Below are 17,775 nucleotides of genomic sequence, written 5' to 3' on the forward strand. Positions count from 1 at the left end.
CAATCATCAATAGCAAATTGAATCTACCATTTTTCAGATGCACAGTGTTATCAAAGAGCATCAATAGCAAATTGATAACAAGAATTCTTCCATTAATTCAACATATGGATAATACCCATTTCAATTTGTCTAAAGAAAAAGGAACCTAAAAATCAATTAACTTCGCCCGTGATTTTGACAACGGCGATCAGAGGTTGCAACCAAAACGTTTGGGCAAAACATATTTTCACATACAAGACAGAGAAGTGGCGGAGGAGCGAGGAGCAATTTCTTTGTGTTACGGCCGAGGAACGAATTGCAGAAAAAGAATTTTTCTCTCTCTCTCTCTCTCTCTCTTTTTTTTTTTTTTTTTTTGTTTTCTCTTTACATGCTGAACAGGTTATCAGGTAAGTGATTTAAAAATAGTGATGAGATGAACCAATAAAAGGTAGTGTGTCAAAAAGAGTGTGTTAATGGTTGTGACCATAGCATTACTCTTGTTTATGATGACCACAATAAAGTGGGAGGTAGCAATATAGATTAACATACATAATTTTTTGGGGGGAGGAATATATAAGCGCGGAGCCCCAAATTATTGATGATGAGAAGACGATTACAAGACTCTCATCAATAGCAAAGGGGGAGATAAACCCCAAAGTTAGTCTCTTTAAACCCTTATTATTGGCATACGGGCACCACAATATACGTGAGTTTTGGCTTAGTCCATAATGTGGTTAAAATGCATACAAGTCGGAAACCTCTTTTTTGTTTTCTTTGAATGTTGAATCTGGCTGTTTTGTTAATGCACAAACTGGTTGGGGACTAGTGCTAAAGGATAACAATGGCACTGTTATTTTGAGCGCATGTAGGAGGGAGCAGATTGCGGTTACTCCGATGTTGGCGGAAGCTTTCGGTTTGCGTTGGGTTACTCCGATGATGCCCTTATTTATTATGAGAGAGAATTTAAAAATAAGTAAGTTAGTTGAATAAAGAGTAATTAAATAAGGGTATACATGGAATAAATTAAAATTTATAAGAGTATTAAATGAAAATAACTATGTTAAATGTGCTTCATTGGTCTGTGTGATTTTTTCAAAGTGTTCCTTATAATAAGGACCGGAGGGAGTATTAGTCAAGGCATTCAAAGTGTTTCTTTTGCGTGTGATGCTCTAGGGGTGGTAAACTATGTCAATTGCAAGTGTACAGTGGCTGCTATTGATCATATCATTCAAGACTGCAGGAACTTATTGAAATCTATCCCATTTGTAATGGTTAGTCATGTTAGAAGAGAGCTCAATAGAGAACCTCATGAGTTGGCCTCTATGGCTGTTTTGTTAATGCACAAACTGGTTGGGGATTGTCCCTTCCAATCTTAACTCTTTTCCTGTTTTTGTTGTGTGTCTGTAGGCCAAGTTCAGGCCAATTCTTATTATTAATGGAATATGTCTCCACTTCAAAAAAAATAAAATAAAATGCATACAAGTCAAAAGAGTTTGTACTAATAGAATGGAGAGAAACTGAAATAAAACAAGGGTTCATATGTATGTCTCGCATTGCTTGAAAATATCAAAGTACTCACCCGTCCCTAATTATAAAAACATTTTATAAAAAAATTATCCTTATAAGAGAGTATAAGACCCTTTATAAATATTTAGATTTTTTTATAAACAATATTAGTTGTTAGTATTACAATGTTATGTTAGTTTATTTCTCCTTTGCCAACCTCATGCTCCTTAACCCTTAGTTCAACTAGTTTAACCAATTGAGCTATCCATCCCACCCTATAAATATTTAGATATATTATTTATTATTCTTTTTTCAAATATCCCCTCGTTAACAATATCAATTTATTTTGAAATATGAAAAGTCAACGATAAATATATTAATTTATACACAATGAGAAATTTAGTAATTAGTCATACACTTGTAAAATGAATTTATTACTCAATTTTATTTTTAATATCCGTAACATTTATTAAATGTTTTTATAATAATAAAAAACCAACAGAGTAATTTATATACAATATTCATATTCACGCAGTCAACAAAAAGCACTAAATTCAAGCGGACAATACCTTAATGTTGCTGACTTTGATATCGTAATTACATTTAGGATATGAACGTTGAGTCAAGATCCTCTTCATTTTTTATCTTCTTTATTTTTGTCATTACTAATATTTCGTGAATATGTCTTAGTGAATTAGTTTAGTTGGTATGGACATTACATTATATATATAGGGGCCGAGATTCCCATTTATTCGTTCACCTTATGGGTGAAATTTTAAGTTATTTAGTTACTTGACAAAAAAAAATTTTAAAAAATATAAATGTAATTATGTACCATGACATTTGCTATGTCTAATTATTAAATATATATTTAAAAATTATTCAAAATCATTCTCTCTCTAGTCCCTTGTACACTTTCCGGTCCTATATATAAAAAGGCAAATGCTAAATAGTGTCACCGGGACACTCTTTAAGCCCTTAAATAGTAAGTTTTTTATAGAATTTTTATCGGAATGCGTAAATTCAACACATTGAAAATTGTAGTGTTTAACTTTTTGAATAAAAAGTTTCTTTAAATGGAATGCTTAAAGAGTGCCCCGGGGGCACTCGTTAGCAAGACCCATATAAAAAATATTTCACTTTTTAAATTTATTGTAGAATTGGTGTATTTAGACTTATATTATTTTCTAGATACATCAATTCCACAATGAATCTAAAAAATAGCCATTTTTTTATATATATAAAACCGGAGGGAATATAAGAAAACGTTTGTTTTTTAGATTCGATTGATGTATTTGGTTTAAAAAATGGACCAAATACATCAATCATTCTATGAATTTAAAAAATACTTCTCCGATCCTAAATATAAAAGAATGTTTACTTAGATCAATTGAAAATCTACTATATATAATTCAAAATATGATCCAAATACATTATATTCTGAACGAATTTAAAAAATAATTTTCTTAAAAACGTGGGATACGGAAATCTCCTTATTATTGTCTAGATACATCAATTACACAATGAATCTAAAAAATTAATTTTTTTTTTTATATATTGGGTCATAGGGAGTATAAGAAAACGTTTGTTTTTTAGATTAAATTGATGTATTTAGTTTAAAAAATGGACCAAATACATCAATCATTCTATGAATCTAAAAAATATGTTTCTGATCCTAAATATAAAAGAATGTTCACTTAGATCAATTGAAAATCTAATATATATAATTTAAAATGAGTTTAATTGTTGTGCACCGTCGGTGTAATTTTTTTTTACACATGCATCCAATAACACGTTGCCACATCATTTAATGAATGTGACACATTATGTGTTTTTAATTATTATACATGATGTGTCAGTATATTATTAAACGCATGTGCAAAATAACTTTACGCCAACGGTGCATATAAATTAAATTCATTTAGAGTATGATTCAAATACATTATATTCTGGATGAATTTAAAAAATAATTTTCTTAAAAACGTGGGATATGGAAATCTTCGTGAGGAGACTCTAATCTAATTTCTCAACGGTGGGAGAGGAGAGCCACGACCTTATAGCCAACGTGGCTTATTCTATGACCACTTATACATCTACATCATCATAATAATAACTAGCCCCACCCCACCTTACTTAATGCCTATACTCCCCATATATGTAATTATAAATTTACCATATCTCGCATTTATCATCCTTTATTATTTATTTATCCTTCCTTTCTGTCACCACCCAGCACAAAGATGCAGACACCCTTTTCCAGCTAAATTCATTCAGCCGTTTTCAACTGTACTAATGTCTGCATTGCGTTATACACTTACACAAAATAAATACTAAAATCATATAGTGTGGCAGATAGTGTAGCATAATTACATATATATCCTCAAAATATGGGAAGAGCTCCTTGTTGTGAGAAAGTGGGTTTGAAGAAAGGAAGGTGGACTGCAGAAGAGGATGAAATTTTGACCCAATATGTTAAGACTAATGGAGAAGGTTCTTGGAGGTCATTGCCTAAAAATGCAGGTACTTTATTTCAACTATTATTTCTTAAAATACTTTTTTTTATTATTAACAGAAATACAAGTGATACTCTAACCCTTACGACTAATAAAATTCAGACCCAACATCATAACGAAAAATATTTATCCATCTTTTATGAAGGGTTGTAGGAGACCTGTTAAATCATGTGTTCGAAAGTCGAGTTTTTTTTTTTCCCTTTTGATAGGGACCATTTTTTAATTTTGTTTTTATATAACCAACATTTTTATTTTGGGGTTTGAAGGATTGCTTAGATGTGGAAAGAGTTGTAGATTAAGATGGATAAACTATTTGAGAGATGATCTTAAAAGGGGAAATATTTCTGCTGAAGAGGAAAGCATCATTATCAAGCTGCATGCTTCTTTTGGCAACAGGTTACCCATCAATATTTTTGATATCATTGTTTTTATTATTTTTTAGAAATTTATGAATTTTGTGATTATGTTTTTTTGTTGAAGCACTATATGATCATGATTTAAAATAGGTTAAAAAATCCAATCGAAAAAAGAGGATAAAATTGAGATTTCTTTTAACTGAAATTAAAAATTTTGATTAATCTAGACCAAACCAAATATTTTGATTAATGAATCTTTAGTAGAAAATGGCACTATAAATTGAAAATAAATAAAGGGGCATAGCCCCGATTTTTTTTTTTTTTTGGTACATAATTATTTTTAATAGAGAGGGTAACAATTTTAAAAAAAATTAAAAATTAATAAGTTGTGAAAGAACTTTTTTGTTTGTTCAAGAGTTATGAAAGAACCTAACTGTATTAAGAATTGAAAAGCTAAATGGTAAATCTGTTCCAAAATATAGTACTCCGCATTACTATTTTATTCTATTTTTGACGCAATTCCAAAAACATATTATTAGGGGTGGATTCTAGGGTGAGGGCTCTATTAAGTCTCTCACCGGTGTACCACTCAACTTAACCGTCAGATTAATCGAGTATATATTATTTTATTAGACATTAACACACTAGATCAAAGTCTTCCTTTCAAACTATCATGGGTTTGAACATGTAGAAAATATCTTCAACACAAAACACAGCCCAGAAAATTTGATCTAGTGAAAACGACAATAACCTCCCACAATTCACAAGTTATAATAATAGGGGGTAACTTTATTTTTCTCAAAAAATCACAACATAGATGTTTCAAAAAACCTTGCCTCTGTAATTTTTCCACATTCTTAATTTCAATTTCATTCTTAAATTATGATTAAAAAAGGTGGATCTAATAAAAAAGAAATTGTCAAATACTTAAATTGTGAAATTATTTTTGGCTTTGTAGATCTTGGCATGAGAAATTGAAATGCAATCTACAAAGTGAAGATTCAAATTGGTAATTTTCTAGCCATGAGAGGGATATGGGGTATCTCTCAAAACCCATTTCATTCTTCCACTTCCACAAAATTCCCCTATTTCTTAATTTTTCATGAACAAAATCCTAGTTTGTTTGTGTGTTTTTTCTTTAGGTTTTAATCTCAGCTGAAGATTCGTGAATGTTTTGCGGGAGTGAAAGGAAGCCTTTGATCTAGTGTGTTAATGTCTAATGAGATAATATATACTCGATTAATCTGACAGTTAAGTTGAGTGGTACATCGGTGAGGGACTTAATAGAACCCTCACCCTAGAATCCACCATTATTAGGTACTAAAATTCCAACACAAAATTATTGTTTTTTGTCGGGGATTCCACACAAGTTATAATAGAGGGAGTGAAATTCTTTTTTCTTCTGTAAATTACTTATTTATAATTTAGAGGTATTTATTTATCGACAAATGCGAATAAATCATCGTTAGAAATTTTCGTTTTAGATTTTCTCATATTTATAGAGAAGGAAATACTTGTGCAGACAGATTAGCTAATGCGGGATTTTTTGTTGATGGATTAGTCTGGTGGGACCAATTACCAAGTTGCTCTAGAGAGAGTTTCTTTAGAGATAGAGTTGGTTTGTCTAATTATCGCTTTCGTTAATCTTGTTTTGGTGGGTTTGGTTTATGCCCCCCACCCTTTCTTTTGTTTTTCATTTTAATAATACTTTTGGTGAGATGGTAGAGAAGTGATAGTGCATTGAGGTGCCAGCATAGTTGGGATGTCGATGACTTACTATGATGCCATGCTCTCCATTTTTTTTTGCTTAAAAAAAAAAAATGTGCATGTAAAGTAAAAGTTGGTTACACGTTAATTTTAGCTAACTATTATCTGCAAATCTACTTATGTATCTTGTTCACATTAGTTGATAAGTATATATTCTAAAATTATAGAACATACCAATTAAAAATTAAAAACACAATTATGCATTTTAAATATGTTTAGTGAGAGGATTTTTTTTTTCTAACGATATGATTAATTAACATGGAGTGATGGAGATTTCAATATTGGGATTTTTTTAACGCTGCATGTATCTCGTGTTCTGAATATAATATGTTACTATATTATTTTTTCTGAATCATCTATATTTTATTTGAGTCGAATGGTTATAGTGATGTTGAATCTCTTGAATAACGATAAAAATATTAATGCTGTCACGTCAAACATGATTTTGCAATAAAATGCTTTTTTTGCCGGGAGGATTCTTTCACGATGTTTTCTCTTCCCTCTTCCATGAATCTTTTATACCTCTAATATTTCAATTTTGTCTTTGTAGATAAATTCGGTTCGCAGAAACCGAATTTTTTCTAGAGCAAATTCAGAGTAAATTTCGGTTTTTAGAAACCGAAATTTGTTTTCAAGGCAAAAAAAAATTTCGGTTTCTACAAACCGAAGTTTTTTCAAGGGCAAAATTGAAAATTCAAGAAAAATAAAAGATTCATGAGAGGTGGGAAGAGAAAACATCTTCTTTCACGTTGAAAAAAGTCAAATGAATCGGGCCATCTTTTTATTCCCTACCATGTCACGCATGAATTTTGGTTAATAAGTTTAGTGTCTAAAATTTACTATCTTTTTAAAATAAACAAATGAATATACCGTTTGAATTCCGTGAAAAAACCGAGTTTGATTTTTGAATGAATTTTTTTTTTAGACTTTACTTGCCTCTCAATCAATTTTTGATATCTTTTAATGTTTTTTCATCAACATTAAAAATAATACTAATATATTTGTAATTAACAAAAAATATAATGTTTGTGTATTCAATTAATATTAATTTTTTTAAAGAAATATTTGCATTTCTATTGAATTTATATTTTACCTTCATTAAAATCTATACTATTTTATTAATAAAATTGAAATTTCAGTAGTATGGAATATTTATTCTAGAACAATGCTAACTTTTTAACACCACTCTTTTTTGGTGTAAAATTCATGTGTGTCTCAATATATACCTATATAAATTTGATCCTAAAGCAGAGTGTTAGAAATAATGTTAACGATTTTTGGTTTTTCGGAATTTCAGATGGTCTTTGATCGCAAGTCACTTACCAGGAAGAACAGACAACGAGATTAAAAACTACTGGAACTCTCACTTGAGTAGGAAAGTTTTCAGCTTCAAAGGAACAGCAACAAATTATAATAATTCCAATAATAATAAAGAGATGCCCTTGCAACAAGGGAATGTAGTAGACACACCTCACAAACGTAGAGGTGGTAGGACTAGCAGGTGGGCCATGAAGAAGAACAAACGCTATGCCCAAAATATTTTCCAAAGTCCAAAATTACAAAGAAGTGAACCTGCTGCAATTACACTTCCACCCACCCCTACATTTGAGAGTGAGAAATTGTCTACAAGGGTAATAAAGGAATTCAAGGTTATGGACCCTGAAAATGGGCCGTCTTCTAGTGGAGAAGTAGAAGACGGTCCAAGTGAATTGCAGTTACCGTGCATTGATGGTAAAAGTATTGAAATTGATGGTGACCGCAAGTTGGGACCATATCCAAAGGTCATTAATGCCGGCGAGGTGGATTTTAATGATAATGTTATGGACACTTGCGAGGTGGAAGAAGAAAGAAAAAGTAATGATGAAAATGTGGTTGTGATTAATGAAAGAGCGGGGGACAAAGGCACTAACACAAAAGGAACAAGAGACCTAGAGAGTAATAGTAATGTGGCGAATTATGGTTCGAATTCGAATGAAGAGTTGAATTCTTCTTCCATGGATATGGATTTGGATTTGGATGATAATTTGGATTGGGAGAGTGTGATGCCTTTGTTGAATCAGAAAGGAGAATCAGTGTCATGGGATCAAAGTGAAAACATGCTAACTTGGTTGTGGGAAGATGATGAATGGGAAAAAGATTTTCAGAAATTTCGAGAGATTGACCCTCAGAAGCTCAATGCTACGGTTTCTTGGTTTTTATCTTGAAGCAAACATGTTTAACTTAAACTTAGCACTTTAATTACTTTTTGGGCACTCAGCTCTTGGAATGTTTTGGGGTAAAAAAAGTAACTATAAACAGGAGCTACCATTTTTATTATACTTATTTATTTTTGTTAGCCAAAGATATCATTCGCGCGCAACTGCGGAGACTAATTTCTTCGAGGTAAAGTAACTAGTATTTCTTGGCGCCGTATTTCTTACCACAAAAAAACAAAAAAAAAAAAACTAGTATTTCTAAGTCACCCGTGTATGTAGTGACGATGATTAATAAATATGATTAGTTTTTTATTTGAAATCTCAAAAAAGGTGGAAATAATAGAAAAAATATCACAAGGATCACAATTAGATATTTCCATCCTCCCCTCTGCTTTTTTTTTTTCCCTTCTTATTAACCGTTTTGATTTTTAAGAGAATTCAACTCAGGTTCTCTCGAGGAATTCTCTCTCCTTTTTAAGTACATATGGCTTGTAAAGGAGCAATAACTATTTTCATCTGCCCGATCATAATTAACGGTTAAAATTGATTTTTGAATGTTTGATTTAAACCGTTCAATGTCAACAACGGCTATTATGCATTAATGTGTGAAACTGTGACAGTCCCTACCGTAGGGAATTCAGATCCCACCTCCTTATTACTAGAATCTTATGGAATTATTATTCACATATAACACTGAGACCTATTTTGGTAATAAAAACATGTTTTCGTGCAATATGCCTCTGGCAAAGACTTGACTAAAATAAAAACAAATTCTCTAAATATAAGATTCAACAACCTTAAATCAATGTTCTGCTGAGCTGGTTTTCTCTAATGTTTATGTACAATTATAGTCACATATATAAACTTGTTTTTCTTCTTATATTTCTTTCACGTTTCTCTACATTTATATATCCCCTGCCAAAAGCAGCGGGGGATATATCATAGGGGATATATCAATCATTCTAAAAACTTATTCATCTCTCTCTATATATCAATCATTCTCTTTACAGTTTTATTAATTTATGGAGCCACCAAACATTGAAATTCCTAACGTTCCTCAAGATGATGTTAATGTTGAATCAAAACCAAAACCAATTCTCACCCGAAAGAGGAAGAGTGGTCCAATGAATGTTCTTAGGGTGGCAATTCTAATGATGAGAGGAAGTCCTAAAAAATCAAACGTGACTCCTAAGAAATCAAATGTGACTCCTAAAGATGATGAATCAAAGAATGTTTGGAGCAAACTTGTCGGGTCAATTAGACCGTTACATCTTCAAAGTAACCAATCCCCACGATCATGTAACCAATCCCCACGATCATTTAGCGGTCAGAAATTCAACCAATTGATCCCTCTGGCACCGGATTCTCCTTCGTCTGAATGTGGTGCCAGCATGTTTACCGCAGAGGAGGAGCCTTATTCGCCATTGCAAAAGTCACCATCGATTAGCCGTTATGCTTCGGCTGTAGGATTGAACGAGCTCGTGAAAAGTGAGGCGACTAGCCGTTATGCTTCGGCTGTAGGATTGAACGAGCTTGTGCCAAGCGATGAGGAGAATGAGAAAGAGGAAGCGATTGAGGACGAGGTTGGTGAAAATGGGGATGAGAAGATTGATGCTAAAGCTGATGAGTTTATTGCTCAATTCTATCAACAAATGAGGTTGCAACGTTTGAATAATGTGAATCGTCACTACAAAGAGCGAAGTCAAAGGTCATTAGGACTTTAATGATCCTTGTGAACATGTGTTTTGAATCATAATAATTTCAAATCAAATGCAAACAGAATAAAAAAAAGAAACAGGAACATTCTGAATTTATATAACCTCATATGCATGTTTGGTTGTTCACATATGTCTTTCATTTATTCTCAACAAATAAATTTTAATATATATACGCCGACTTTTCTTAATTAGTCTTTCTTCAGATTTAGATTCATGATCATATCATATTATGTACGCTAATCAACATTTTGTTAGAATATATACGAAGAGCGATCAAATTACATCGGTAAAACATTTGGATTGATTTGAACAACGCAATATGCAATTTTAATAAGAAAAACAATTTTCAAGACAAGTCCAGAATCAAATTAACCAAGCTAGCAAAGAATAACCATTTACATTTACAAACTGATCAAATTATACACCGAGACAAAAGTATCAATGAGCTGTGTTACTTACTTTGAGATTAATTATAGAGAGAAAACATGAATGAGAGAAAGCAATTTTCTATAGTCTGAGCCACTGATTGCCATTTATGAAGTTAATGTCCAAGTAAGGCTTTGCTTCTCCATAGCTTAATGATTTTGACCAAGGAACCCTTTGTATTCTATCTGCTCCTTTTCCATGGCAGTTATATTCACCAAACACTGCTGTCCTGAAACACCAAATGCATGTATATAAAATGTCAAATCAAACATGAACATCAGACACGACACCTGGTAAATATTTTTCAGAATAGAATAAATGAATATAAACCATTGTGTCGGTGTCGGACACCAGACACACTTTCAATTTGAAGTGTCGGTTACGGAGAGAATAGGTCATGTTATACATACTTTCTTCTATTTGGATCATTCCATTCTGACCAGCCTTCAGGTTTAATAATATCATCCATATTACAATTTGAGTAAATTATTCTTGAGTAGTCACCCCATGCTCTTCCAAGGTAAACATTTCCTGTTCCTCTAATACTGCATCCAACAAATGAAAATCCTGTATCTTGAAGTGGTGAATCTCTATGGTGTGCTGCAATTGCTCCATAGTTCTCAGCAATTGACTGAAGCCTACACTTCTGATAAGTACAAACCAGCCACTTTAAATGTCAGAATCATTCAAATCCACTATGCTATAGCATAGCGCCGCTATAACCGCTATTTGACAACACCGGGTGAAACATAGAAGAGGGATAATTTTACCTCATAGAGTGATTTTGCACTGCCAAAGATGAAATCAACTTTTCCTTGGATGACACATCTATAGAAGTAGTGAGTTCCTGTGTTGTCTAAGAGTGTGTCTTGTGTTCCTTTAATCTTAACTCTATAAAACATTGCTTTATCACTGTTTACCCTTAGTGCCACTGCTTGCATTCCTTCTCCACCTGCTGATGCAACAACTGTGTTCTGCATTCACCACACAAAGACTATCAAATTTCAAAATGGTGTTAAATTGCGGTCTGCAATTGCGGCCGTAAATGAAATTTGAGTGCTTACCTCAAAAGTGACCTCAGTAGCACAGAAAAAATTTGAATCAACTGCTACAGTTGCTGAACCATAGGTTCCTAATGTTTGACCATTTGGACCTTTATCTGATGATTTACTGTTCCATGTAATTACAGGACTTGCTGTTTCATTTCTTCTACCTATAAATGATATATAAGGTTTTGTGATTGACACAAACACTCTTTCTCTGCACAAATTTCATACAAACCAATAGTTAGAAAGAAAAACAAATAAAAATTCATCTTTCTACCTCCGTAGAACCAACACTTCTGATCAAATGTGTGTTTGGTGTCAGATATGTTTCTATCTTTGTAGAACAACACTTTTGATCAAATGTGTGTTAGCTTTCGGTGTCAGATATGTGTCCATCATGTCTGACAAAAACTATGACAGGTGTCAAAGTATCGGTGTCTGTGTATGCTTCATAGATTTCTACCGGAAAAATGTAACTACATACTTGTAAATTCCCGGAAAAATGTAGATTTTGACTCTGTGTTGATTCCAATCAGGAACTAAATCAACTGCTCCTTGAACAGTTTTGGAATGTCCATATCCATTCTGATCAACAACAATAACTCTCTCATTATGATTAATGTTCTTCTTCAGAACTAACCTTTGTTCATCAACCATCATATCTTCCCAACTAATGTAATTCCTAACACCCCTATTACCACATTCTGCTAAATCCACCTCAACCATCATAATAACAAAAACCAAAACAAACAAAACAACAACAAATCTACAAGGCAGCATCATTGTTGTTTTGTTTGTCACGTAAGAAAAATGTTACACTATCTAATGTTGTTGTTATGTTTTCATAGGCATATATATATACATGAATATGAAATTAAACTCTAATGTGAGATAGATAGAAAGATTGTGTAACGGTACTTCATTATTAGAGTTGAAGCATGAAGGAACTGATTGTAATAAATAATAATCAAGAGAGTGTTATGGTTGTGACTTGTGAGATAGATAGTGTGATATACCGTCAGTTACAATCTTTGTAATGCTTTCATATTAATACAACTTTGGAATATGAAAATTAAATGAAGTTTTTGAGTTTAATTCAAGGAACATAAAGAGAAATTGATGGAACATTAAGTAGATAAAAATGGGCTATGTCTAAATTGTGTGATTTAATTTTTAAACATTGATCATAGAAAATAGGAAATGGTTGAGAGCGGTTGAGTATAATTCATGGGGTTTAGGCATATTGGGTGCAACTGCTTCCCACTATTTTCTTGAAATTGAAATTTTTTAAAAAAAAACATTTTGTTTTTTCCCTCCTTCCAAATTTGATGAACCACCAAATGTTGCTACTTGCTCAACTTTTTATTATTTAGCAAAAAAAATTAATTTGACTTAATTGTTTGATTTAATTTTAATTAATTTTCCAAATTATTTTGATGCAACATATAAATTGCTATTGAGATTTTTTTCTTTCTCGAAAACTTTTTCATTTGACTCAAAACCGACTAATTTGAGGGACATCAATCTCACCTTTCACTAGTAGAATGCTCATTTAGGTCACGAAGACGATGTTTGCCAAGACCTTCTTTTTGAATCTCGGCTACTTGCTACCGATTTCGCACATAATTTAATTTGTTGATGCCATTTGTCTGCTTCGTTTAGGTCAAGACATTCAGAAGCTAGAAACAGACGGCATTCTTTTGGTTTCTTTTTTTCTTCTGCTTTCATGGTGATGAATCGATTGAACATCGATTGAGCTTTTTCTTCATTACGAGTTATTTTCGGTTGCTTTTGGTTCTTCCTTCTTCTGAATTAGTGAATAGAGATGAGAATGAAGACACTAACTAACGTATCGCCGTTGATTTGTTCCGTAATCGGAACCCTAAAACCCTCTTTTGAACTCAATAAAGTGATTAATGTTATTTATATATTTTTACATTAACATTATATCTAAATGAAATCCATTTATTTATTAAATCATATCATTAACATTCAAAACAATAATATGTAACAAAATATAATCTAAAAAAGTAGTAAAATGTATTTAACTTAGATTTAGACTAATTAGACTAGAAGATATTTGGGATAATTTTGGATTTTTTTTTTACTTATATTTTATTATAGATGGAGTATTATTATGAAAAAGTTTATACCTTAGATGAATGAGGTTGGGTTGGTAATTAGATTCAACATGTTTGTGCTCATCACTAATTGACACAAACACAACACACATGACACATTACACCAAAATTTGCAAAGAATATGCATATATGAGATAACAGCACAAGATCTCAAATGCAGTATCACATACATTCACATAACTCTACATTGCAAGATTTTCATGATATTATATAGCACTAGTAGCCATGAGTGATTCGAGAGCATTTTTTCTTGATCCATCGAATTCCTTTCTGAAGAGTAGCTTTAACCTTCCCTTCTACACTGTGAACCTTGTACTTGGCTATCCTTTTCTTCCTCTTCGTTTCTGGATCACTGAATCTCCATGGCTTTTCACTCCCGTGAGTTGAATATTGTGACGGCGCAGCTCCACTCGAACCGTAGCCTTTCCCGCTCATCACAACCTCCACCCTCCTCCCATCGCCACTGTAAGTGCGCCGGCCTGATTGATAGCCCTCCATGTCTTACCGCGCACCTACTGCGACGAGGAATGATGAATTGAATTGAAGGGAGGAAGATGATATATATAATGAATGAAACATGGAATCGTGTGTTGTGGCGAAGAATGTGCAATGTTTTGATCTTTGAAAAATGACTGGCTTCTGTGCTTGAAATCTGGATTTGTACTTTATGTTATTAAACAAATAATAAGCATCTTTTTTAAACACAATTTGTTGGATTTATTCTCCTTTATTTATTAAAATTAGGCTAAATGCATCCTCCTTAAAGTCTCAGGTTCGATTCTCTCTGGTGCCAATTTGAATGGGCTAATTTAGCTTCTTCAAAAAAAAACTTTAAAAAAATTAACTATTATAAACGCAAAACTTAAAAGGACTCGTTCCATAAAATTAAGAACAAAGGTTATGATGTCCTCTTTAGATGTTGCAAGTATAATGTGAAAATTTATGGAATCAAGAGTAGCAGACTGCATAATCTAAAAATATATATACTTGTGCAGTTCTGTTGCTTGTATATAGAATCCCATGTGAGATGATTCGTTTTGTTTTACCTAGGAGTGGATACACCAATATTGACACGGTTCTTCACATCTCAAATTTCACTTGATTATTTAAGATGAGCAGTAGAGTTGTGGGAGTTTGACACCTCAAGTTCAAAGGTCAAGCCAAATTGATTCAACCCCAAGGAATGACCTCAAGAAGTGTGAATTCGTTCTTAAAATAAAGTGTGAATTTCAATTACTTATGCTTTTTTTTTAATAGTTAATAGTTTATAATAAAATTACTTATTAGATAAAAGTAGTAAATACGTAAAAAATTGTGTTTGACCAAACTTCTCATAATTTTCTACTTCTTTACCTTATTTTTCTAATTCTTTTAAGAAGAAATAGGGTCAAATACAAGTTTCTACTTCTCTATTTATTTTAAGGAGAAGTAGAAAAGTAAAAAATAAGTAAGGCCAAACGGGGCCTAAGTTAGTTTAATTAATTTGTGTTAGATAAAATTAACAGTTGAACAAGTTTATAAGTATGAAATGACATCAAAAAATAGCTTTAATTAATATTAATTTTTTAAGTACGATGACAAAGATAAAATTGGAAGAAAAAATATAAGTCATAAGTTAGTAAAAATAAATTTAAACAGTAGCCGACCCTAATTTGTTCTCTCCAACCTTTTTTCTTCATTCACTCATCATAGAGGGGTGGTTTTGTGTCATTCTTTAATCCGAAATCACCTCTCTTCATCGTTTTTCTAGTTGTTTTTATAAATAAGTGTTATTCACATATATTTGAATTTTTTTATTTTATTTTTTTGTCGCCTAAGTGCGGTGTTGTTGGTTTGTTAGTGTTTTGTGGACGGTTTTTTGTTGTCCCGTCTTTGTGCGGTGTTTTGTTTGTTCGGAGTGGCAAATAAGTTTTGACTCATTACAGGTTCAAACAATGATATTCAGAGGCATAGATACTATAGTTCGAGTAAGGGGCTTATGACGGCTATCACTAAGGTCAATTTTCTCTCAACCTTGCAAATTTCTTGTCGTATATGGCAGAATCGATTAGCTTGTTTGGTGGTGAAGAGAGTGTTCAAAGGGTATCAAGTGTGAGATTGCGAGTTCGAGTCTTGCTATTGTCCTTTTCATAAATGTTTTATTTTGTTAAAGTTTTTATCGATACTAACTTTTATTAAAAATCCAAAAAATATGTTAACTATTTATTTTTTGTTTGTGAATATTACCATTATTTTTCTTTTATTATTAATTTATTATTATTAGTAACAAAAAAGTCAAACAAAAAAGAGAGAAGAAAAATTTCAAAAGAATCGCACGCAATGGGAAAGAAAGTTAGGATAAAAACCAAAGAGGAACAAATCAATTCATCCATCAATTCCAAATCATCATCATCAAACAGAACAAATACAATTCTATGCCTAAACCTAATTTCAATCATATAAAAATCCAACCAAACCTGAGAATCACAAAAAATCACTGAATTCTGATGTTGAAATTTTTGTCACTTTTCGGTGGTTTTTTCGGTTCTCAGCCTCCTCTCTTTGCTGTGAAATTTGGTTGGGTTTTTATATGATTGAAATTGGGTTTATGCATTGAATTGTATTTGTTATGGATTTGGAAGGCTTTGATGATGATGATGATGATGATGATGATGATGATGATGATTTGGAATTGATGGATGAATTGATTTGTTTCTCTTTAATTTTGATCCCAACTTTCTTTCCCTCTGCGTGTGATTTTTTGGAGTTTTTCTTCTTTTTTTTGTTACTAATAATAATAATAATAATAATAATAATAATAATAATAATAAAAAAAAAGAAGATAAATAATGGTAATATGCACAAACAAAAAATAAATAGTTAACATATTTTATGGATTTTTTAATAAAAGTTAGTAATGATAAAAACTTAAACAAAAATAAAATATTTATTAAAAGGATAATAGTAGGACTCAAACTTGCAACCTCACACTTAAAACCTTTGAACACTCTCTTCATCACCAAACAAGCTAAGTCACATATTTAACAAAAAAAATGCGACAAAAACTAATATATTATAAAAAGAGTGGGCAAAATTCAGGGTACGACATCAAATATAGTCGATTTTTTGCGCGAACACATGCAAATATATATTTTCTGGAGTGGGATGCCATCAAAGACTGTGAATCTCAAATTACTATTGACCTTTGGTCATATGTTGAAGAATTTAGTTAAGATTTAGATTTTGGTTTGTTAACGCTATATTGTCGAATGAAAGTTTTATATGTATCTTTAGTGAGTATTTAACTATCTTCATCTCTTGTACTGTTGCTATTTTAACATATAAATGAATGAATTTTATTTTATTGCCAAAAGAAAAACTATAAGTCATAAGCTCGAAATGTGGTGTGTCAAACATAGCATAATAAACAAATTTTTAACATATAAAATATGTCAATTTAATTCATATTATCAACATGTTAGATACTTAATTGTCGTTACACAAACTCTAATGCTTAAGTTAATATTTACATGAATTAAAAGGATTTAGAGTATGAGAAAGGGGGTATATGAATTATAAAGTTCTAGCGCGGAGCCAATATCATCAATGTGAAGCAGATTTGATGGCCTCAATGTTGATAACTATCAAAATAACGATTAAAATGTCAATATGTCAATCTTATGATGTCGAACACTAGATTTTGGACCAATGTGTAGTTGCGTTGAACTCAACGCCAAGTTGGACTTCAAACTGGTCCAGAACATTTTTTAAAACATAATTTTAAATATACTAATAAATACAAATTTTTATTTTTTTTTTTTATAAAACAAAACACAAAATATTGAAAATAAGAATAGTTGGTGTTTATATCAGAATATTACAAGATCAGCAGTAATTATAGAGTAGTACCTTTCATTTCACACTGTCTTCGAGAATGGTCTTCTTTGTTCTATAGGGACTTTCTCTAAGCATATCATATTTATCATAACTTCTCAATTTCTCTTTATAATTGATAAAATTACATGTGGCAAGAGACTAACAATGCCACATGGAATTGACAACCACGTGTCCAGTAAATTCCAGAAAATCCTTCAACTCTTTTTTCTTTCTCACTCTTCTTATTACTCATGCTTTGTGTCTTCACCAATC

General features: G+C 31.7%; 3 protein-coding genes across 3 annotated transcripts; 2 read left to right on the forward strand and 1 right to left on the reverse strand.

Annotated features, from left to right (window-relative positions):
• Window positions 1–3,648: 3,648 nt before the first annotated feature.
• On the forward strand, window positions 3,649–8,612 carry LOC123891128 (transcription factor MYB111-like). Its single transcript, XM_045940948.1, has 3 exons — window positions 3,649–4,005; window positions 4,265–4,394; window positions 7,419–8,612. Exons 1-3 carry the CDS (start codon window positions 3,873–3,875, stop codon window positions 8,323–8,325), a joined length of 1,170 nt encoding a protein of 389 aa, XP_045796904.1. The 5' UTR covers window positions 3,649–3,872; the 3' UTR covers window positions 8,326–8,612.
• Window positions 8,613–9,314: 702 nt separating this feature from the next.
• LOC123891130 lies at window positions 9,315–10,092 on the forward strand. The gene has a single exon (XM_045940950.1). The coding sequence runs from the start codon at window positions 9,339–9,341 to the stop codon at window positions 10,038–10,040; it is 702 nt and encodes a 233-aa protein (XP_045796906.1). The 5' UTR covers window positions 9,315–9,338; the 3' UTR covers window positions 10,041–10,092.
• A 320-nt stretch (window positions 10,093–10,412) lies between these two features.
• Window positions 10,413–12,364, reverse strand: LOC123891131 (pectinesterase QRT1-like). Its single transcript, XM_045940953.1, has 5 exons — window positions 11,991–12,364; window positions 11,525–11,720; window positions 11,231–11,434; window positions 10,871–11,106; window positions 10,413–10,689 (listed from the first exon to the last, which is right to left on the reverse strand). The coding sequence occupies exons 1-5, from the start codon at window positions 12,287–12,289 to the stop codon at window positions 10,542–10,544; spliced, it is 1,083 nt and encodes a 360-aa protein (XP_045796909.1). The 5' UTR covers window positions 12,290–12,364; the 3' UTR covers window positions 10,413–10,541.
• Window positions 12,365–17,775: the final 5,411 nt, after the last annotated feature.

Source organism: Trifolium pratense, linkage group LG6 (assembly GCF_020283565.1).
Source record: "Trifolium pratense cultivar HEN17-A07 linkage group LG6, ARS_RC_1.1, whole genome shotgun sequence".
Taxonomy (NCBI): domain Eukaryota; kingdom Viridiplantae; phylum Streptophyta; class Magnoliopsida; order Fabales; family Fabaceae; genus Trifolium; species Trifolium pratense.